The sequence below is a fragment of the Elephas maximus genome, chromosome 10 (genome assembly GCF_024166365.1).
Source record: "Elephas maximus indicus isolate mEleMax1 chromosome 10, mEleMax1 primary haplotype, whole genome shotgun sequence".
NCBI classification, from domain to species: Eukaryota; Metazoa; Chordata; class Mammalia; order Proboscidea; family Elephantidae; genus Elephas; species Elephas maximus.
Window position 1 is genome coordinate 49,074,434 of NC_064828.1, and position 25,235 is coordinate 49,099,668.

The following is a 25,235-nucleotide window of genomic DNA, read 5'->3' on the forward strand; positions in this document are numbered from 1 at the left end:
GCCCATCTCACAGGCCTTTGTGATTAGGGTCTGGCAACTTCAAGCAGACATTCCACAAAGAGACATGACAGAAGGAGGAGGTTAGGGAAGATAGGGAGCAGGATTTGTTAGCTAGTGAGGACCGGAAGGGGGTGAGAAGACTGGGCAGGAAGCCTGCTACTCCCCACAAGGCAAGGTTGAACAGAGTGTGCAGTGACGGGGCATTAACATATACATAAATGTCTAGTCCTAGAATCCTCTTCCCATCTTCTGCCAACCCAAATCACACTTGCTTTACTTCTTGTAATTCCTTCACTCTTTAATTCTCCCTGGTACCACACCAAATCTGAGATCCTCTCTGACTTTGGCTCTGGGTCATGTTAAAAAATTCTGTAATGACCTAACCTGAAGTTGGTCCACCCTAGTTCCCCAGACAACCTTAAAATGAGCACATTGATAGGAAGGTCTTCTGTTCATGATTGGCTTTGGATTAGCGTAGACTGCGTTTGACGGTGCTTGTCAAAAATTGCTAAAACAGGTTTTCCATCTGAAGAACTGAAATTATTGTTCAAAAGCAATTCAAGGAGACTGCCACAAAATCCTTTAGATAAGAAAATTAAAGAACATAGTACGAGGAGCTGGATAATTTTCAAGGTATCATGAAAGTATTTCTTTGCAGAGCTCTTTTATTCTGCTCCGTCTACCTCAAATGGGTTCATGAGTTGTTTGTTGAAGAGAACATCATGGCCACAATAGGGTGTTTCAAAAAGAATTGAAAATTTTATAAATTTATTACTCAATAATTAAGTTATATATAAACGTGTAGTCCAGGAGCCATGGTAGCACAAACAGTTAAGTGCTTGGCTGCTAACCAAAAGGTTGGCGGTTCGAACCCATGCAGTGATTCAGTCGGAGAAAGTCCTGGCGATCTGCTTCCGCAATAAAACCCCATGGAGCACTTCTACTCTGTCACATGAGGTTGCTATGAGTTGAAAATGACTTAATAGATCCCAACAACAACAACAAACACGTAGTCAAAAGGAGTTTGAATAGAACCTATGAGAGGTATTTCCATAATCTTACAAATGCTCAATTTGTACTAAGGGCACACAGAAATTTTATACTTTAATTTACCCAGGCTCTTTGTAGCACATTACCATTCAGAAATTCAAGCCGGATTCAGAAGAGGACTTGGAACAAGGGACATCTGTCATTCTTGATGTCAGATGGATCTTGGCTGAAAGCAGAGAATACCAGAAAGATGTTTACCTGTGTTTTATTGACTATGCAAAGGCATTTGACTGTGTGGATCATACCAAATTATGGACAACATTGAGAAGAATGAGAATTCCAGAACACTTAATTGTGCTCATGAGGAAACTGTGTGTAGATCAAGAGGTAGTCGTTTGAAGAAAACAAGGAGATACCAAGTGGTTTAAAATCAGAAATGGTGTGCATTGGGGTTGTATTCTTTCACCATACTTATTCAACTTGTATGTGGAGCAAATAATCTGAGAAGCCAGACTATATGAAGAAGAATAAAGCATCAAGATTGGATGAAGACTCATTAGTAACTGGTGATATGACACAACCTTGCGTATTGAAAGCAAAGAAGACTTGAAGCACTTACCGATGAAGATCAAAGAATATAGCCTTTAGTATGGATTACACCTCAACATAAAGAAAACAAAAATCCTGTAACTGGACCAATAGGCAATATCATGATAAACGGAGAAAACATTGAAGTTGTCAAGGATTTCATTTTACTTGGATCCACAATCAGCACCCATGGAAGCAGCAGTCAAGAAGTCACACAATGTATGGCATTGGGCAAATCTGCTGCAAAAGACCTCTCTAAAGTGTAAAAAGGAAAGATGTCACCTTGAGGATTAAGGTGTGCCTGATCCAAGTCATGGTAATTTCAATCACCTCATATGCATGGGAAAGTTGGACAATGAATAATGAAGACTGAAGAAGAATTGATGTCTTTGATTATGGTGTTGGAGAAGAATATTGAATATACCATGGACTGCCAGAAGAATGAACAAATCTGTCTTGGAAGAAGTACAGCCAGAATGCTCATTAGAAGCGAGGATGGTGAAACTTCGTCTCACATGCTCTGGACATGTTATCAGGAGGGGTGAGTCCCTGGAGAAGGACATCATGCCTGGTAAAGTGGAGGGTCAGTGAAAAAGAGGAAGCCCCTCAATGAGATGGACTGACACAGTGGCTGCAACAATGGGCTCAAACATAGCAACAATTGTGAGGATGGAGCAGGACTAGGCAGTGTTTCCTTTTGTGGCACATATGGTTGCTGTGAGTCAAAACCAACTCGATGGCACCTAACAACAACAACATAACGTCATCAGTAGCTATTATGGTGATCATGATGCAGTTCTTCCAAGGCTATGAGCAAGAGGTGATACAAACACTAGGCTCTTGATGTATCCCTGCCAGAAGAAACCACAGAAAATTCACTCTAGTAATAAATCTTTGAAAGTTTTATTTCCTTTTGAATCATCTTGCACATTTTGACTTCAGAAAATCAGTTGGAAAAGTCTCCCAGGACATCCCAATTAATAAGACATTGAATGGAGGATGGATGAAAGTATAGATGGAGGGATTCTCATCTGGCTAAACTAAAGGCTGTTCTTCTGTGGAAGATGAGTCCATGTGGCAACCTGGCAAGGGGCCAGGTGAACTAGGTGAAGATGTGGAAGGCCTGCTTGTTGGGAGTAGTCTAAATAAAAAAGACTCAAATGCACAGATATCTACACATTTGAAAGAGTGTAGTACGATGATTAGGAGCCCTGGTAGCGCAATGGCTGCTAACCAAAAGGTTGGTGGTTCAAACTCACCCAGTGGCTCTGTGGGTCAAAGACCTGATGATCTGCTCTCATGAAGATTATAACTTAGGAAACCTTGTGGGGCAGTTCTACTCTTGTCACATGAGGTCACTATGAGTTGAAAACTGACTCGACAACACCTAACAACAATAACAGTACAATTATTAGGAGTTCTTTGGTCAAATTGCCTGGGACCAGACCTTTGACAGGATCCAGTGAAGATGGCCACCTGTAAGCACCCTTCAACCTCCAGCTCCTGAACTCATATGCTCTCTGCAGGCTTCCTCAAGAGCCTCTGACAGGGCAGCATTGTGCCATGTCACATTCATCGTTGTATATATACTGAGTCTGACGCATCATAGGTATTTAATAAATGCTTTCCCTCTCCTTTATAAAGACATAATAAACAAAGAACCAAGGTCTCAGAAGCAAATTACAAAGGAGGTACATACACATGCTAGTTAAGCACCTGGTAGCAACCGCAAGGCAAATAATAGCAGCTCATCATTTTGCCTTGCCCACAGCTGGCAATGGTGGTCATGAAAATGATGTGGTGCGTTAAAATTATAGTTGCCTCCTGGTAACTGAACAAGGAGGCAGCTTGAGCGAGAATGAACTGCATTTTTTTTTTTTTTTAAAGAGGAAATTTGCATTTAGATATTGTTGGTTTTAGTGGCTCCAAGTCAGCTAGGGGTAGAGTCATTCTCTCTAACCTTGGCTCTCTTTTTTGTTTTGTTCATATGCTCTCACAAAAGTATTTTTTTTTCCTTGATGTTATGGCATCATGCCGTTTTGTCCCCAGTGAAAATGCCTGCTATTAAAACTTAATTAAAAATACAGTTGTTTCTACTTCACAGCTATCAGAAGAATCTGTTAGTGTTTGTTTTCTCTTCATGTCAAATAATTTTAGGAAATGCTAGCTCCTTACTCCACAGAAGGTCACTAACTAAAATGAGATGGGTTTAATTGATAAGCATTCTTTAAGGAATGTGGAGTATTCCCAAGATCCTATCATTGCAAGGCTCTGGGCTTTGGAATGAAATCAAAGTCCTTGTTAAAAGCTCCACATCTAAATGTAGCCATTCAGAAAATAGCCATGAAAATTCCTTTTCCCCCCTAAGCTGTCTGTTCTTTGGACATGTTATCCGGAGGGACCAGTCCCTGAAGAATGGCACCATGCTTGGTAAAGCAGAGAGTCAGTGAAAAAGAAGACCCTCATCAAGATGGATTGACACTGTGGCTGCAACAATGGGCTCAAACATCTCAACGATTGTGAGGATGGTGCAGGACCGGGCAGTGTTTTGTTCTGTGGTACATAGGGTCCCTATGAGTCAGAACCAACTCTACAGCATCTTACTTCAACAACGGCATTTCTTTAAAGCGCTGTCAAACTGAAAATAAGCTCAAAGATCTAACCCACTTAGCCAAAATTACAAAATAAATACAATGGCAAAATGGGTTAGCATAAAAGTTATCACTTCATTATTTCCAAAATACAAATACCTTCTGAGAGTCAATTATGTCACTGGGTATTAGCATGCAAAATGAAGGAAAGTATTTATGTATTTCCTTTGGAGCCCTGGTGGCTCAGTGGTTAAGAGATATGGCGAGCTACGGCTGCTCACCAAAAGGTTGGCAGTTCGGATCCACCAGCTACTCCTTGGAAATCCTATGGGGCATTTCTACTCTGTTCTGTAGAGTCGCTATGAGTCAGAATCTACTCAACAGCAATAAGTTTGGGTTTTTTTTGGGGTTGGGAACCCAGCAGGATTTTTCTGTTTTGGCATGTTCTGTTTCTTGCCTCTATAAAGGCACTGATTCCAAGGAAAACTAACAATGCAGGTTCCCAAAACAAAATTCTAAAGGTTGAGAAGCCAGGACAAGGATGCACTGAGATGCTCTGATATTGAGGTAGGCAGCTGATCCAGAAGAATTCTTTGAAGCAAGTTTGTTCCATGACAGTCTACTTCTGGACATCTTTTATAAATAAACTTTTCCCACACAGATTTAGCTCCACTTATGTAATATGCTTGTTGGATCTGCACCCTCAGTTAAATAATTTAAGGGGAGTAAATTGCTAATATTACATGTCTAAAATATTCTGTCCCAGTTGACCTCTGAAGCCTCTACTTTCCCCCCAGTTCACCATGTGCCAGCTACCCACATTCTTTATCTTCTCCCAGGTCCCCAAGCCTCTTTTTGCAGTCGCACACCCTGTTCTTCATCTTGGTCTGGCTACCTGTCATCCTTAAGGTCCCACCTAAACATGCTTTCCAAAAGAAGACCATTCCTACACCCCCGCCCCCTTGCCCTGACCCCATGATAGGTCTAGATTTAAGGTCCTTGGCTTCTATACATTCTAATAACCTGATAGTTGTCTTTTATGGAGTGTATCACAATTGCAGCTCCCTGTGTAATGATTTGTTCATTGCCTCCTTTGGAAACCGGTTGCCATGGGATCACCTTCGACTGATGGCGAGTCCATACCCACAGAATGAAATGCTGCCCTGTCATGTGTCATTCCCATAATCAGTCGAGGGTCAGATGATTGTAATCTACAGGGTTTTAAGTGGCTGATTTTCAGAAGCAGATCTCCAGGCCTTTCTTTGGCAACTCACAAACCCCTACTCAGTGGCTGTGCATGAGGTGTATTGTCAGGGAATGGAACCTGAGTGTCCTGCATGAAAGGCGAGAATTCTGCCACTGAACCCCCACTTCCTCCATCTGTTTCCTTTACTAAACTGTAAACCCCATTAAGGAAGGGGCAGTGCTGATGCTTAGTAAGACGGTGCCTAGCACATGGTAGATGTGCGATGGATACTTTTGGAATGAATGAATAGAATGAACCCACTGAGAATCTAAAGGTACTTGCACCTCATTTCCATCCACTTGGGTGGTGCCTGACTGGAAAATTTTGGCCTGAAGTTTATTTAAGAAGGCATCTGAACCCCTGCCCCCCTTCTCTCTGCCTTCCCCCTTCCTTCTCCCCAACGCACACACTCCAGGGAGTCTGTGCAAACTGCCGATGAAAGATACGACTTTTACCACAGAATCTTGTGTCACATATCCTGGAACTTTATAGATAATACATACTTGTAGTTTCCCTTTTCTCCTCCAGTGGTTACCAGAAAGGAGAGTTGTTCTTAATGAAACTTTAATGCTCTTGCCCTTTCCATTACCGGATGATTGGTAAGACTAATGATCAACTAAGAGAGAATCAGAAAAATATATAGTCATAAATTAAATCCTATTATGTTCTAATTCTACTGAGATTCTTCTCTTCAAAATACAGACAGGTCTGTCCAAGTTTTCCACTTAAACCCAAAGGTACATTTTTCATTCAGCTCAGTGCACACCTTAGGGAAGAATACAGAGCTCAATCATGAAACTAACACGTTTCCACATTTCTTCTGATAAACTGAAGCGTGTCTGGCACCACCATCAGATTTTCTACAGGATTTACAAAACAAATAAAATATTAAAAACCGAAAAGAAAAACATTTGTAATTCTAAAAGGCCATCTTCTCTGGACATTACATTAGAAGAAAATAAAATATGTTCGACTTAATGCTGTCTGTAGTAAAGCGACCACAGGGACGGGTCTAAAATGGCTTATTAAGTAAGAAAGATTGAACATATGAAAAATTGTTCTTTCTTAGAACATTTCTAACCCACATATGTCATTTATATCATGGCAAAATTCAACACAAAACGTCTATTGTTTTTGGAAAAATAACCTGCAAACATCTTTAATTAGGATACAAACTGAAAGCATAGTTCAATGCCGTTGACAACCATGAGCCTTGGCAAAGATTTCTACTATTATTTTACTTCTGGAACATATGGAAAGCAGTAAATATCGAAATAGAAGACAAACTTATTAAAGAGATGTAACACTTTAATCTTAAAATTCTCATTTGCGTCAACATTGCAAATTATATGCTCTGAACATCCCCAACTTGGAATGGGAATGAAAAAAAATTCATTTTTGCAGTGAAAGCTTACTCCCATGGGTATTTGAAAAAGATGTCAGCGTTTAAGTTAATTAATATCTGTTCCTAGTTTGAGAAGTGACAGCCTCTTTCTGGGGAGATGGGATAATTCCTTATACTGACATTTCATTAAGTGCAGGATGTAAATGAATGCCTTCATTACATGAATTTTATGGTCAGTTAATATCCAAAACAACCTTTTCTCTATTGTAACCACTTATTCACCATTCAATGGGAACAGCCAACTCTAAAAAATAAATCTGAAAGAATATATAACACAGGGCATCATTTTCAAATTAGTAACCCCCAGTTATCCTAGAGCTGTGTCTTATAATTCCATGCTTCTATGGATTATAGACTAAGAATGTGAAAAGGGAGGACAACGTCACAAGGGTGAATGAGGGAGAAGAGGAATGTAGTTATATTTCTGGGTATTCTGGCTATTTCACGTATTTAAATTTTGGTCACTGTTTTTAAGAGATAATTTATGTGGTGACAAAATGGAAGGTAAAATGTAAGGTTAAAGCAGTACGTGGTGTACGGTGGAGAGCTCTGACTGGTTTGTCTCTCCCACCCCCTGCTGTGTGACCTCAGAAAAATCACTGCAGTCACTTTCACCTCTGATCTTAATTTCCCATTTGGTTTCCTTCTCTCTAAATGACAGTTATCGTGCTGAAGATCAGGCAGAATCAGAGTGTACAAAAATGGTTTTAATAGAATCAAATGGCACAGACGGTCAGGCCATTTCCGTAACTTGAAAAACATATCTGTAAGAGAGCACGATTCTGAAAAGTTAAAGTTAAAAAACCCTCTCTCCCTCAGGGGTGGATGTCTGACTGAAGTTTACTGTTTACTGTTTCAAGTTCTACTTGAGCGCTGTAGATACAGCTGTAGAACTGAGTCAAACAGAAAAAGACAAACTAGGCACTCTATTTTATGAGGTCATGTTAAATTTTCCACTGATTTATTTTGTAATCATTTTTAAATACATGCTTAATGTAAAAAGCTTCCAACAGCTTAGATGGTTAAAGAAAAAGTACCTTCCCTCTGCTTCTGCTTGCTCTCTCCTGCTCAGTCTTGAATTCTTTTTCTCTCTCAAACACACACACACACACGCCCCTCCCCATTCCCACTTCCCAGAGATAATCATTATGAACAGTTTCTTGTAAAATCAAAAGCTTAGAAAATGGAAAAGATTGCAAGACAACTTACAGATTTTTAAACAATATTACATTAAAGGAAAGCTAGACTTATCCCATGCCAGTCAGAGTTGGTGAAGTCTCAAATTCCCTTGGAAGAACAGAATGACCAATTGCTAGGTGAGGGAATTGAAACAATAACCCTGTAAACAAACCGTCCAGAGCGTATGGCCAGAGACAGCCTACAGCAAAGATGGAATAAAGCCTTCGAGGAACACCACCTCCTCATCATGGTTTATAACAACTTGGTGACGTTCTTCAACATGTTTTAATGATTATCATACCTTCCCCTTCACAAAGGATTGATTTATTATGGTTTAAATTTAAAGAATACTGGTTTCCTAGTACTGAATCAGGCTTAGATTACATAACACATGAAGTCGATGACGTTGTTCTAGACAAAAAAAAAAAAAAAGAAAGAAAAGAAAAAAACCCCAAAACTTAGTGTTCATTTAAGTGAAAAGGACTAGTTCTGGTGAAAAATTCCTCACGCAGATCAGCTCTGTTAGTTGCCCTAGAGTCCATTCTGACTCCTAGCAACCTCATCTGTGCCTAGTAGAACTGCTCTATAGGTTTTCAATCTTGTGACCTTTTGGAAGCAGATTGCCAGACCTGACATAAGAGGTGCCTCTGGGTGGGTTTGAAACTTTAGGCTAGTAGTCAAGCGCTTAACTATGTCTGCAACCAGGGAGTTCGGTTATACATACTATTTCCACCACGTGCCTCACCACCTCTCCTCCTTCCCCCAGCACTGGCAACAGCACCATTACGCTTAACTGTTCTATGGCACCTTGAAGTTCACAAACTACTTCATATATGAATTCTCAACACAATCTTGCCAGGTACAAAGAACAATCTTCGCTTTCCAACCTACAGATAAAAAAACTGAAGCTCTGAGCAGGAAACGAAGGGCCCAAGCTCATTCAACCAGGAAGTGACAGTCTTCCTCTCTCATTTAGGTATGCTGATGACGTCTATCTCCAACTCAGATATCTCCTCTCGAGCTCCAGAGCCCACGTCCAACCCCTGACTCAACATCTGAATTTTGGAGTTCCAAATGCAGTTAAACTCATAGCTTCCAGGCTGAGCTCATATTATTCTGCATAAACCAGTTTATCTTTCATTGGTTTTCTTTCTCAGTCAATAGCATCATTATGTTTTCAGGTGTCCAAGCTGAAAACCTAGGCGTCATGTTTACTCCCTCCCTTTTCTCAGCATGCATACATATTCCATCACCACTTTCAATATATTTTGTCTCCTGAATATTCCTCAAATCTGTCCACTTTGTTTCTCCACCATGAACACTGTAGTGCAAGACCCCACGATTTTGAACTTAAATCATTTCCGAGTGTACACTATGCCTTTCCCTTACCACCACCCCTACTCCTTTCTCTCCCCACACTGCAGTCAGAGTGATCTTTTAAGAGTACAAATGTGACCAGACAATTCCTCTCCTTAAAAACCTTTGTTAGCTTCCCATGCTCCTTAGATAAAAATAAGAAGGCTTGGCATGGCCTGCAAGAGCTGGTATGATGTGATCCCCACATGTCCCTCTAGCCACACTACTGTCTTCATCCTTTTGCTTCAGCTGCATGGGCTATTTTATTTTATCCAAGGCACTCAGCTCCCTCCCTCTCTAGAGTCTTCACGTAAGATGGTCCTTATGTCTGGAATGCATGTCCCCATCTGCTGTCATCTACTGAATCCTAACTCATTCTCTTGCTCAAACGTCACCTCCCCATGGAAGCCTTCCGTGACCACCAGCATTATACTGGGGCTCTCTATTGTGTGCTCTCTTCACTCTTTTCCTTCATCATTTATAATTGTGTTTGTTTGTTGACTTGTTTTTATCTGTTACCTCCATGGCCTTGTAAGCTCTGAGACAGCTTCTCACCATTATATCCTCCAGTGCCTGGCACAGGGCTTGACACATGTTAGAGACTCAATACACATGTGTTAAATGAATGACTGAAAGTCAGAATTCACACTTAGAGCTGCTGACTCCAAATTTTATGTGCAGTGTTTTCCCCATCCCACAATATAGGAGAACAAGTGCCCAAGTCATTAAATGCAAAGGAATCGGTTCTTTTAGCTTGGAGACTTACCTCTGAACCACAGGGTACATTTTAGCACTGTCAAATTGTTAGTAGTCAAATATGCAGAAAGTAGTTCTTTGGTTTTCTCCATTAGTGTCTCAGTATAGCAAACTGCAGTGGAGTTTGATCAACTTTCACTTTTTTCAATGACAAATGATATTTCACTAGATTTCTTCTTATTAAGTACTTTAAATGGGGGCTGCAGGAATATGTTCTAGTCACAAGCTCTCAGTATGATAAGAGTTATAACAAAATACAATATTAATTTTTAAAAAAGTATAGTAAACAAAATGTATCCTTTCTTTGAAAAAAGTCAGATAATACTTTTAGTCTTCTGCGGGTCCTGGTTACTTGATTAATAACTGCTTACTAACTAGCATAATCTAGGTATGGGAAGTGCTAGTTAACACAGAATTCCTTTTGCAAAATGCTGGTTGACAGTTCAATGAATATAATTAACAAAAATTGAACAGATCCTGGATATAGTAAGACACAGGAAGAACAGTTCACTTCACACATTTTCTGCTCTACTATATTCTCCAGAGGGTTTCCTGGGTAGTGGAACCCTCTCTACACTGCTGAAGTCATTGTCAGGATTTTAGTTACTGCCCACAAACGTGCCTGCTCCAGCAGTCTGCTGAGGCAACTTGGCAATGAGGAAACTTCCATTTTCAGAATCATTTCTCCAAATAAATATTTCACTTTCTTAATATAAAGATTCTATTGTGTTATATGTGACCTTAAAATCCTTAATTCTTTTTCCTCTGGAGCTCTGCTTTTGGTCAGACTCATTACGGTTCTAGCTATAAGCGCTTCAGCTGTACGTTTTCTCCTAGCTACCTTGTAAACTAGTATCAGCTCATATAGTGACCTTCTTAAATGCCAACATGTTTCTTTAAACCCATTGGCATCAAGTTGATTCTGACTCATAGTGACCCTATACAACAGAGTAGAACTGCCCCATAGTGTTTCCAAGAGGGGTCTGGTAGATTCAAACTGCCGACCTTTTGGTTAGCAGGCTTAACTCTTAACCACTATGCCACCAGGTTTCCAACATATCTCTTTAGTATCTGCTAAAAAAAAAAAAGTCTTTTCCACCTCCCTCCCTCCCTTACTTCCTTCTTTCTTTCCTTAGTAGTCAAGCACTTAACTGTTTGCACCACCAGTAACTGGTTTTATAACATATAAATTGACAAATATAAGAACATTCAATCTATCTATCGTGTGTAATTTCTGTCTGCCTGAAGTCTTTGGCTAGCTGGAGAAACGGAGGCAGGCCACTCACCCATACTACATGGATTACACGTCTGAGAATCTAAAAAACAGGGCCAACTCCGTGGGGTGTGAATGTGCAGTCACACAGGGCCCTGTCTTTGGAAGAGTCCCCGACTTGGTTTAATGCTGTACTGCTGCTGTCTTGAAATGTCAAATGGTATTTGAACAAGTGGCCCCACAATTTCATTTTGCACTGGGCCCTGCAAATTATGTAGCTGGTTCTTGATAAAAAGAATCACAGAGTCTTAAGGGTTGACCTCTCTGATGTCACGCAGGACCTGAGTGTTTATACTATGATGAGCCTGACAGTAGGAGAGCTCTGAAGGCCACAGGACTCAGAATTATCAATCAATATACATCGCAGCCGATCAGCAGAGATCTCGGACCAATGAAACATAAGCTTCTACTCAATAAATGAGATTTCCAAATACAGTGAAACTTGGTTAACAACTGTGGTTTGTGAAGCTGAGGCAATGCCAACAGATGGTTAATGTGGAACAGATCTTGCATTCAGCTATTACTTGAGATAAGTCTTGGTCTTTGCTATAACACAAGGGAGAGCTGGGCAAAGACAGGTATAACCAACTTTACTGAAAAGTTTGGTGATAGCCATATTTGAAATATTTTTATGATTTACAAAGCATCCTTTAATACTATTCTACTAGGCAAAATTAAGAATTGAATTCCCATGGGAAAATGCCTGCATGTGAAAAATGTTTCCCCAACTGGTGTTTTCCAGGATGGCATTGGGCTTCAAGCAAGCAATTTGATGGTGGGGTGAAATACTGTGATGTTATAGCTAAAAAGATGCTCAGTTTTAAAGCATATCATGTGCTACTTTGATCTTCTTGAAGAAGCTGAAGGGATGCTGGCATTTGTAAGCTACCATTCCAAAAATTATCATTATTATTTTTATTTTACATCCAAAGCATATGATCCTTGTCTGCCTTGAGCACTATGCTCTTTTAAGAACTATCTATATGGGACAAAATTGACAACAGCAACTTGAAAGATTAGATAGGAAACTTAGGGGGGGCAGTGAGTTCATGTTAATGGGGGAGAAACAACTCAGAAAAGGAGGGTGAGGGTGGTTGTGCAACTTGAAGAATATAATCAATGTCATTGAACTGTACATGTAGAAACTATCGAATTGATGTATGTTTTGCTGTGCATAATCTCAACAAAAACAACAAAATAAAACAAAACGAACTCCATTGATCAACAATTTCCTCTTCCTCAGACTGGCAGATGATACAGACGTTTGGTAATATTCTGTTCACAAGATTGTAGGGAGATAAACACACTCTTAAAAAAAAAAAAGCTAATGATCCTAAAAAAAGTTGATATACTACCTACCCTAATTAACTCAAGTGAATTTAAAAATTAATATCTAGGTAAAATTTAAATATTAAGTTGACGTTTTTCCCCATGAGCTAAAATTTTATTTGGGATATTAAAATTTCAACTGTTATGAGAAAGTTATACTTAAGAGATAAAAATGAAGTAATAACACATTTCTAGAAATTCTTACTAGTGATAAACAGAAAGCATTCAGGTGTAATAGCACATTCTTCAAGGGGATGAATTTTGGCATTAGACTTGGGTTCAGGTCTCTGCTTTGCTATTTACTATGTGACCTTGGGTAATTTACTTGATCTTTTCAGGCTTCAGTTTCCAGATTCGAAATAGGAATAACAACACTCAGTGCATAAAACTGGTATGAGGATCAAATTAGATAATAGGCAATTAGATAAGCATTCAGCAGTGCCTCCACATCTATCATTGATGGGATTTTCCAGGATTTTACCCTATTAAATAGTTACCTGATTGACAGGAACAATGTTTTTGACATTGTAGTAGAAGCCAAAATAAACCATGTTAAAAATCCCATGGCGTCCCAAAGTTGCGGTAAATCCTTTGTTGAGGCCCTGGAATCCCAAGCCTTCTTTCTTAATGATGTGTCTTGCATAGCTCATAGTGGATGGTTGCTGCAGAAGAGACAAGCAAAGCCAGAAACTTCATCTTTGGGACCACGAAATAAATTACTGTCTTAGCTTTCCTTCCAGTCAGAATTATTAGGGACCTCTTTCCAAACATGAATCATCATGCCTACATCTGTGCTTTTAAAAATTAGAAAACCCAAAAACTAAACAAAATTACGTGCATAACAACGGGCTTTACAGGGAAGATAGCTGGCAAAGAAATAAAAAAAATCTTTGGTGGAATTAGTGAAACCAATGTCATGTAATAACTATCATCACCTTCATCATGTAAATGACTGTATCCAATTCTGTATTATCCACACTAATGGAGGGGAGTGGCTGTATAGACAAATTGGTAATACATAACTGGGCATAATCCAGAAAGCATTTATATGTGGCTCCTGAATCCTTTATGTGATTTTCTAACACAGCATTTCTACTTTTGGAGTTATGTTTTTCTAAAGCTAATGTTACAATTAGTCTTGATTCCATCGCCTCAATAATTTAAATGGGTGCTAGGTTAGATATCTGCCATGGATAAATGGCAGTTGATTGTACACTTCCTCAGGAAGGTGGGCAATCAACGTGTGCATCACTTGCTGTGATAAATTATAAATCAATGGTGTTGGGAGTACTGGGTTACCTTTAATTTACTCCTTTCCTGTCCTCTGATTGATTACCCAAGGCTGAAAAGCCTAGACTGTTGGAATCCAGGCTGTTGCTACTTTTGGAACTTGTTAAAGAGCTCACTTCAGTTTGCCGTGAGGTTTACAATTCATTACAATACAATTACAACAATTCACACGGGTTTTTTTAAAAAAGATTGAATGATTGTTTCTTTTCTGGAGGAGCTGCACAAAGGATACCTCTCCTCATATTTGGCTGAATAGTAAATACGGGGAAATGCTCAATATTTTAATTCTTTTGCCCGTGAGGCACGCACTGACATGATGTCTGTTTGATATTTCATCTGGAGCAGTTGTTGGAGGGTCCTGGCAGACTGATGCGCTTTTCCTATTAGCCGATGTACAATTCAGGCTACTTCAGCAGAACAGAATAGAATAAATCCAATCAAGGCTTTCATCCAACTTGTATTTATAGCTGTCTAATTGATATGATACATTTAAATGAGCTTGTTTATATAGTAAATCCTGTAGTTTTTGCTGATAAATGTTTTAAAAACCAACCAGCTACAATTCCGCATTCAAGTTCATCTTTTCATTTAAGAGGGTCAATTATATCAAATTACATTAACCTTAAGGAAATCCTTTTTTGTAACATGAAAAAATCCACATGAGACGGTATCTTAAACAACAAAAGACATTTCATTTAGGAAAAACAAAAGTTCTCAGAGGGTTAAAGTTTACTCTCTGTTCTGCAAGATGGGATTATTTTTTTGGTTTGTGTTCAGACGCAATGTCTGTCAGCCCAAATTATTTATTCTGGTTTTCAAAACAGACTCAAGGACAAGTTGAGCAGAAGCTCATTTCTGCTGGAAGGACCCCAAGAGTGCTGAGCAAACCACCTGGGCACCTCTAAGTCTCTTTGTCTGAGGAAGGCAGCCTGGGGAGAGAGGAAATAAAAGAAAAGCCTTCCTGGGGATGGGAGGAATAGGGCAGAAGTGAGGCCACCCATCCCAGGCTGACCAACACCAATGCTCCCTGTATCCAATCTAAGCATCCTTTCCACCCTCAATCTCAGGACCCCAAGAGAGGAGGGACAGGGAACTCAGAGGCCATCTCAATTCTGGAGCAACAGAGGAACTTGTTTCTTTGAATGAAAGTAAAGTGGCTTTCCCCTAAAAAAACTGAAACAAAACAAAAAAACTGGGCCTAAAGGTGCTCCTATTGTTTAGAAATCTTAGTGTGTTAAAGCATGGAGGCAAGGATGACTGAACTAAGTGTTAATTAATTATCATCTTATCATCAATATCTTGCAAAGAGAGGACTTCTACTAGATCTTGCCTTGGGTGGTGGGTGGGTACAAAGAAGGGTAACACAGAGATTTTGAACTCAAGTGCTTTGTCGTCTAGCTGTCCATAATTAAGTAAATCAGAGAGTTAGTAGCACAATAACTTGGACAGCCCCAGGTTTGAGTCTCAGGACCACGACTTTCTAGCTTGGGCAAGTATTTTATCCTTTCTGATTTATCTTCACTTCCCTCATCTGTAAAACAAGGATAATAACAGAATCTTCTTCATAGGATTGTTGTGACGATTAAGTTAGTTGAAGAACTTAGCCCAAGCTAAGTTCACCATAAATTAGCTGCTAATAGTGATGGAAATTTTGCTGATAATGATAAAATAAATAACAAAAATAATAATAGTTGTAATAATAAAATATCAGGTAATTTTTTTTGTTCTTGTTAGTTGAAGGCAGTGGCAATCAAAAGGTGGGGGCTGATTTGAGGGGGAGGAAGAACACACAAAACTAGTCCCTTCCTTCCATTTTATCTGGTTGCCCTTTCTTTTTCCCAGAGTCCTGGACTCTTGTGCTGAGGTCCACCAGAAATGCAACCAGAAGGCAAGATAACAGGTCTGTCTCCCCTGAGGCCCAACCAAATCCAGCCCCAGGGCTAGAGATTTCCTTTCATATCCTAGGAACTTTCCTTTTAGGAGCAGTAGAGGATACTGTAAATTGGCCTCCTGCCTCTCCCTCAAAGTTAGCATCCTTAGTAAAAAACCTCCTCTTGGCAAGTATCTGGACTATAGAAGCAGGTCTGCATGAGAGCAATGGAAGAGCGGACAAACTGGGCCTCCATCTCTACATGTCTTACAGCCTGGAGAGAACTTTCATACACGTTATTAGGTATCTGAAACATAGTAAGTGATCATAAATGTGATCCATTATCATAGATGTTCAGTACTTTAATATACTATCTTATTTTATCCTCTCAACTCACCACTTCTCTGTCAGTTTGTCGTACTGTGCTGGCTTGCGTGTTGCTGTGATGCTGGAAACTCTGCCACTGGTATTTCAAATACTAGCAGGGTCACCCATGGTGGACAGGTTTCAGCTGAGCTTCCAGACTAAAACATACTAGGAAGAAGGACCTAGCAGCCTACTTCTGAAAAAACTGGTCAGTGCAAATCTTATGCATCAGAATATTGTCTGATATAGTGCTAGAAGAGGAGTCCCTCAGGTTGGAAGTCAGTCAAAACATGACTGAAGAGTCGCCTCCTCAGAGTAGAGTCAACCTAAATGATGTGGGTGGAGTCAAGCTTTCGAGACCCTCGTTTGCTGATGTGGCAAGACTCAAAAGGAGAAGAAACAGCTGCCAACATCCATTAATAATTGGAATGTGGAATGTATGAAGTTTGAATTTAGGAAAATCAAAAATAAAATGGAATGCATACATGTCAATATCCCAAGCATTAGTGAGCTGAAATGGATTGTCATTGGCCATTTCGAATAGGACAATCATATGATCTACTATGCTGGGAATGACAAAAATAAAGAGGAATGGCATTTCCTTCATCGTCAAAAAGAACATTTCAGATATATTCGTAAGTACAATGCTGTCAGTGATAGTATAATATCCATATGCCTACAAGGAAGACCAGTTAATATGACTATTATTCAAATTTATGTGCCAACCACTAATGCCAAAGATGAAGAAACTGAAGATTTTTAACCAAGTTCTGCAGTTTGAAATTGATCAAACATGCAATCAAGATGCATTGATAATTACTGGTGATTGGAATGTGAAAGTTGGAAACAAAGAAGACGACTCAGTAGTTGGAAAAAACAGCCTTGGTGATAGAAACTAAGCAGGAGATTGCATGACAGAATTTTGCTAGACCGATGAATTATTCACTGCAAATACTTTTTTCAACAACATAAACAGAGATTATGCTGTGGACCTCCCCGGATGGAATATAGAGGAATCAAATTGACTACATTTGTGGGAAGAGACAATGAAGAAGCTTAATATCGTCAGTCAGAAAAAGGCCAGGGGCCGACTGCAGAACAGACCATCAATTGCTCACATGCAAATTCAAGTTGAAGCTGAAGAAAATTAAAGAAAGTCTACTACAGCCCTGGTGGCGTAGTGGTTAAGAGCTACGGTTGCTAACCAAAGGTTGGCAGTTTGAATCCACCAGGTGCTCCTTGGAAACTCTATGGGGCGGTTCTACTCTGCTCTCTAGGGTTGCTATGCGTTGGAATCGACTTGTCAGCAACAGGTTTGGTTTTGTCTTTTGGCTTACTAGAGCCAAAGTACGACATTGAGTATATTGCACCTGAATTTAGAGACCATCTCAAGAATTGATTTGTGCATCGTATGCTAATAACCATAGGCCAAATGAGTTGTGGTATGACATCAAGGACATCATACATAAAGAAAACCAAAGGTCGTTAAAAAGACAGGAAGGAAAGATAAGACCAAAATGGATGTCAGAAGAGTCTCTGAAACTTGCTCTTAAACGTAGAGTGGGCTACAGTGAACAGAAGAAAATATCAAGCAGAAGAGCTGAACAAAATATTTCAAAGAGTGGTTTGAGAAGACAAAGTAAAGTGCTATAACGAAACATGCAAAGAGCTGGAGATAGAAAAACAAAAGGGAAGAACACACTCAGCATTTCTCAAGCTGAAAGTACTGAAGAAAAAAAATCAAGCATTGAGTTGCAATACTGAAGGATTCTATGGGTAAAACATTGGCTCTGGAAGCATCAAAATAAGATGGAAGGAATATGCAGAGTCGCTGCACCAAAAAGAATTGGTTGATGCTCAACCATTTCAGGAGGTAGCATATGATCAAGAACCGATGGCACTGAAGGAAGAAGTCCAAGCTGCACTGAAGGTACTGGTGCAAAACAAGGTTCCAGGAATTGACTGAATACCAGTTGAGATGTTTCAGCAAATGGATGTAGCACTGGAGGTGCTCACTTACCTATGCCAAGAAATTTGGAAGAAAGCCTCCTGGCCAACTGACTGGAAGAAAACCATATTTGTGCCCATGCCAAAGAAAAGCGATCCAACAGAATGTGGAAATTATCGAGTAATATCATTAATATCACAAGCGAGTAAAAGTTTGCTAAAGATAATTCAAAAATGTTTACAGCACTACATCGACAGAGAACTGCCAGAAATTCAAACCAGATTCAAAAGAGGATGTGGAAAGGGTGTCATTGCTGATGTTGGATGGATACTAGCTGAAAGTAGAGAATACCAGAAAGATGTTTCCTGTGTTTTATTGACTATGTAAAGGCATTCAACTGTGTGGATTGTAACAAATTATGGATAACATTGGGAAGGATAGGAATTCCAGAACACTTAATTGTGCTCATGTGGAGCCTGTGCATAGACCAAGAGGCAGTCATTCGAACAAAACAAGGGGATATTGAGTGGTTTAAAATCAGAAACAGTGTGCATTAGAGTTGTATCCTTTCACCATCCTTATTCAATCTGTATGCTCAGCAAATAATACGAGAATGTGGACTATATGAAGAAGAATGCAGCATCAGGTTTGGAGGAAGACTCATTAACAACCTGTGATTATGCAAATCACAAAACCTTACTTGCTGAAAGTGAAGAGGACTTGAAGCACTTACTGAAGAAGATCAAAGAATACAGCCTTCAGTATGGATTATACCTCAACATCAAGAAAAAAAAAAAAATCCTCACAACTAGGTCAGTAAGCAACATCATGATAAATGGAGAAAAGACTGAAGTTTTCAAGGACTTTGTTCTACTTGGATCTACAATCAGGGCCCATGGAGGCAGCAGTCAAGAAATCAAAGGACATACTGTATTGGGCAAATCTGCTGCGAAACACCTCTTTAAAGTGTTAAAAAACAAAGATGTCACCTTGAGGACTAAGGTGCACCTGAAACAAACCATGGTATTTTCAATCACTTCATATGCATGTGAAAGCTGGACAACGAATAAGGAAGACCAAAGAAAAATTGACGCCTTTGAATTATGGTGTTGGTGCAGAATATGGAATATTCCATGGACTGCTAGAAGAATGAACAAATCTGTCTTGGAAGCAGTACAGCCAGAATGCTCCTTAGAAGCAAGGATGGTGGGACTTTGTCTCACATACTTTGGACATTGTCATGGATTGAGTTGTGCCCCCCAGAAATATCTGTCAACTTGACTGGGCCATGAGTCCCAGTATTGTGAGGTTGTCCACCATTTTGTGTGATTTCCCTGTGTGTTGTAAATCCTATCACCGTGATGAAATGAGATGGATTAGTGGCAGTTGTATTGATGAGATATACAAGATTAGGTTGTGTCTTGAGCCAATCTCTTTTTGGGATATAGAGGAGAGAGGCAGACAGAGAGACATGGGGACCTCATACCACCAGGAAAGCACTGCCAGGAGAAGATCATGTCCTTTGAACCTGAGGTTCCTGTGCTGAGATGCTCTCAGACCAGGGGAGAGCTGATGGCAAGGGCCTTCCTCCAGGGCCAACAGAGAGAAAAAGCCTTCCCCTGGGACTGGTGTCCGGGGTTCAGACTTTAAGCCTGCTGGGCGGTGGAAGAATGGACTTCTCTTTGTTGAAGCCATCCTCTTGTGTTTCTGTTATAGCAGCACTAGATGACTAACACAGAAGTTATCAGGAGGGTCCAGTCCCTGGAGAAGGACATCATGCTTGGTAGAGGGCCAGTGAAAAAGAGGAAGACCCGCAATGTGATGGAATGACACAGTGGCTGCAATAATGGGCTCAAATATAGCAACAATTGTGATGATGACACAGGACTGGGCAGTGTTTTGTTCTGTTGTACATGGGGTTGCTATGAGTCGGCATCAAACAACAGCACAACAACAATCCTCTCAACATGTGTGTGAGATAGGAATTATTATCCTCATTTGACAGATGTGGGAACTAAGGCTCAAAGGTTAAGTTTCTTGTCCAATATCAGCGTAAGTGGTATATTCAGAGCTCAAACCAAGTCCCCTTGACTCCAAGTCCATGGTTTTATACACTGTTCAGTTCTGCCATCTTAAAGCAATTTATCTGATTGTTTCTTTCAGCAGCCCTGGAAGGTAGGCGTAGTTTCCTTATTTTGTGTGAAAAAACTGAGGATTTTAAAATGATGTTCCCAAGGGAAAAGGCCTGGTAAATGGCTTAGCCAGAATTCTACATCTAATCCAGTGTCCTCTCCACATTGATTCTTGCTATGTAGTCAGTAAAGTTTTCAGAATTTGGTAATCCAGCTAATATACATAACAGATACACAATAGCACAAATGTATTTTTCTGGCAACTTGGGGTCTTGAGGTAAAGGAAACTCTGTACTCTAATTCCTATAAAAAGGGTGATAGTTTTTTTTTTTTTTCCTTCATTCAGGGACACTGTATCACATTTGTAAACAAATATTTAATTAGAAAGGCAAAACATGACTTCCACTAGGATGCTTAAATAGGAAAATACAGAATCATTTTGACTAGATCTCTGTAAACACAAGGAATTTTACTAAACTTATTTGATTACTGGGCTTCCATTTCAAAACAAAATGGTGACTGATTAGCATCATCAGCCAAATGATTCCAATACTATCTAATCCAAAAGGTCTGTGGTGGGGGAGATTCCAGTTCAGTTTCCCTCTAATACTTAGATTCACTTCAATTTTCATATTTAGTTACCAATTGTGGGCCAAATTGCAGTCTAACTTTCCCAGGTGTACCTTTCATTGACTTCACCAGAGCTGTAGGCAGGGAAGAATAAGTGCATCGGGACATAGTTAATATTTGCACTGCCCTCCATATTGGTTTACAGAAATCTGCAGTTCACTGGTACCTGCTGGAAGTATTTCCATTTGAAGTAACTCAAAGTCGTCTTTAATTTTGATTTCTTCTATTGCCAGCTCCTATTTTAGGAACTCCATGTTCTTTCATATATTTGTATATTGAACAAGTATCTACTGAGTGCCTTCTAGTTGCCATGTACTGTGCTAGATACTTACCTGACTTAATGTCTTAGCCTCAGTTTCAACATCCATCAAATGGGGATAATAGTTTCTAGCTCTCCTGCTTGTTGAGAAGATTAACTAAGATAATATATGTAAACCACTGAACATCTGTGATAATGGATCACATTTATGAGCACTTGCTGTTTCCGGTACCTAGATGCCTAGTACACTGTTTTGTTCATATACTAGACACAAATATTTTTGTTTTGATTTTAACTTGGAGAGATATGCTGATAATTTCTATACATACCCATGATAATATTCCATGATAGTATGGCATATGGAGTAAACGTGGAATCAGATTTCTGTTTAAAAAGTCCAAAAGTGGTTTAATTAAAACAAGATTCTTCACTTAAACAGTGGTCTCAGGCACCACTTTGGATTACTGATTCTTCATTCTGAGAGCCCAGCGTTACCAACAAATCATCAAGATGACTTATGGCAGCCTGAGCTATTTTTTCTTGAGTTCTTCCATCCAACTACTGACCATACTTGGCTCTGATTAGCTTGTGAGATCACAGACAGAAATGTTGAGCAGCCAGCATTGTTTCCTGGGTAAACAGCTATCGGAGTATGGCCAACAGGTGCAGGCCTTTGGCCATGTCAGTGGATTTCCTCCATCTCTAAGGCCAGAGAGGAACTATAGGCACACCATGTCAAAAGAAAGCACGCTCCACATGTGTTCCTTTACTTGCTTCCTATGGCAAGGTGAATTCTGTTGTGTTTTAGAGTCAATGGAATCATGGTGTTGTATTGGATTTCATCACGTGGCTGCAAAGCAAACCGGATAAGACCTTTACACAATGGAGTGAGTGTCCATACTTAGGGTTTCAGAAAAATATGGCTTTGTTATAAAAAAGGAGACCCAGTTGCTACATTCAGGTAGGAAAATAGCCTTGCTTTTCAGGAGACAGAAGATCGCCTATGTTTTTCATTACTCAAATGAGGTCTTGAAGCATTTTCATACATTTGAAAAAAAAAAAAAGAAAGAGAAAAACTTTCCTTTTATTTGAGAACAAAATGTAAGCAAAAGGCAAGGAATCAGGTTCAGACGCTCCCATTTTATTGTAGCTTAGATCTTTCATTAATTCATCATTACAGTTTATTTTAATAGGGCATGGTGGTGGACCAAAGAAAATACCCCAAATGTCATTATATTCTACCTAGAGTTTGACAAATAGTTCTATTTTTAAACCATCTGTGAGTGGAGAATAGTTTGTTGTAAACAAAGTCCCAGATGTTGAGCCACAGGGCTATGTCAACATCAAGTTACCATCCAGCCATCATTCCTGGAGGGGCACTTGGCCTTGCAGGTGAGGAGATGCTGACGCTGTTGTCTTGTCTGTGCACAGCTGGCAGAGTGGGAGGGAAGGCGATTGTGCTGGTGGCCACAGGAGTTACAGCACAGAGGAGACTAGAAACAACAAAGGCGCCTTTGCTTCTTCACTGGTTCCAGAAACGTCTGATTTTCCTTTGAGCTTCTTAATTCTCCAGGTATCTTTATCGCAGTGTAAGCAGTGTAATTGACTAGAGACCTCTTGATGCTCAGCTCCTTAGAACTACTAACTTTGTTGGGCTTTATTTTCCTTATCTGTAAAACGGGGTTTAAAATGGGGATAAACCCCCAACCTTGCAGGGAAAATGGGAGGATGTGAAAAATCAAATGTGTGTGATTCACAGTGGCTATCAGTGCAACATGATTGGAGGGACACCTTGGCAGAAATCCTCAATAACTTTTTCATTACCCAGCTGTGTATTATTTTGTGACATAAGCATATATTACTTTTATGATTTAAAAATATTTAAAAAATTTAAAAGATCAAATAAAGGAAAAAAAAACATTTAAAGTATCTTGCATGGTGTCTGGCATATAGTATATGTTCCATAAATGGCAGCTATTATCATAACTTCAAAGTCTTTATCCTGAAAGCAAAAATCTAGGGTTCCTGGCGCAGCTGAATGGAAGACTGAAGTATATTTTCTTTAAATGATAATAGAGAGGCAACTTGGCTGCTGTCTTAAGTATTGTTGAAAGTTAACTAAAGGAATGGATTCATATACATAATTCACTTTTCTGCCCACAAGAATCATAGACTGGAAAGAAATAATTTATGTACTGAACACTTGCCAGGCAGTATTTCACACAGTAATGCAGGAAAAATCTGAACTTAATTACATCATCATGAATGCTGACATGCCATTGAATCTGGCTTCTTACACTATCTGTAAACAGAGCCACATACTCACTCTCTATATAACTTAGTTTCTACTCTTCCCCTTCCTTGAAAGAGATGATCACAAAATACAGCCCTTCTATCCACTTTATGTTGACTCTCCATAGTATAATTAAGTTCCGTTAAACACTTATTGATTGCCTATGGACCAAGTAATCACTAAGCTTTGTGATATCATATATTATCTAGTTGGTAACTATTACATTATTAAGCTCTCAGGATAAAGTGTGTAGAACTATATGTAGAGGTGTTATCCAAAACCAGAACCAAACCCCAAACTAATTAAAAAAAAAAACAACTCTGTCTTTAAAGATTCTACCATCAATAACACATTTGATATCTCTTCACTGATCCTTAAAATTATAATCATGGAGCAAGTAGGTAGAAGACTAATTATTCCTTCCTTAGGCTGAACATCTTTAAAGATAAACAGAGGTAAAACAGACTTTTGCAACTTCTTAAAGGTTTAGTTTCTTATTTGGGGGTGAGAATGATTATGCTCATATGTAACGGAGACAAAAATGACAGAGTAGAAGCGAAACCTGTGCCCCAGCCACACATCAGAGGCAAATCCTATAGACCTCAAGGGAAGGAAAACATAACCCTGTAGCCAAATAATAACTTTGAAGTAGATTTCAAAGTGGAGAGTAAAACTGGGAAACAATTCATACAAGACTGCTCCTGGGGAGAAATTCACATTTTCCAGGCGAGCAGAGAACGTGCCAGCCAAACACCAGTTGGCTTAGCACAGCCGATAGGGACTTCTAGTTCTAATAAATACACAAATAAAGAACTAGGTACCCAGTTAGATGCGAGAAAGTTCCTATAAGGTCAACAAGCTAGAAAGTCACATTTTTGGGCAAAACTGAACGTGTAAACCATATCCTAGAGAGATATATCCTTATCTATAAAATGGGGATAAAACCACCAACCTTATAGGGATAATGGAATGATTTGAAAAATCAAATGCGTGTAAGCATAGTCCAAAGCCAAAGAGACTACAAATCAGAACAACACTTTGCTTGGGTTTAGTTTGAAGGACAGGGGGAAATTTGGGCCTATTCCTATTTTATCTGAACATGTTTTCTCACCCACTGAACCAAACCAGAGCATGACAAAGCTGTGATTACTTTGCTCCCCACAGAAGGTCAAGCATATTTAAATTAGAGACCGGTTTCCTTTATCCACTGTGAATTTTAGATCCTGGCCAAGATTCTGGTATTGGAGTTGGAGGAAGTGTGGCTGGGATTATAGTCTTTGACTGATATGGAGGTAATTTAAAAAGTAGAGGCGAGACAAACACACCTATTGAAATAATTTATACAGCGGTTGGAACGATTTGGGGGAGGTATCAGGAACCAAATAACCACAATTTCCTTTAAATTTTTAGAATAGTTTATGGCTAAACTGGGTGGGAGGGCATATTTTGTGGGTAACATATTTGCGACTGTCTAGAGAATCAGCCCTAAACCACAGAGTAGAGAACCCGGACAGCTGGAACCACCAGATACCGGCCATTATTGCACTTGAGGCTCCAAAACTGTAGTTCCTATCACTCAGCTACCAAGAACCATAACAGAAGCTGCTTCTGCTCTCAATCAATACTGCTCTTGGTCCTTGGTAAGAGGTGCCCCAGCTCTGGACCCCATGCTTCAAAGGGACCTGTTCTGGCCCTCTGTCAGCCATGTCCTACCCACAAGGCCAACTAGACATC

At 39.6% G+C, this 25,235-nt stretch overlaps 1 protein-coding gene across 1 annotated transcript in view; it reads right to left on the minus strand.

The window, feature by feature from the left end:
• SLC25A21 (solute carrier family 25 member 21) overlaps positions 1–25,235 on the minus strand; it is an 83,432-nt gene that overhangs the window by 22,231 nt on the left and 35,966 nt on the right. The window contains exon 5 of the mRNA XM_049898330.1: positions 13,211–13,375. Coding sequence (XP_049754287.1) covers positions 13,211–13,375 — 165 coding nt within the window. The remainder of the gene's footprint in view (positions 1–13,210; positions 13,376–25,235) is intronic.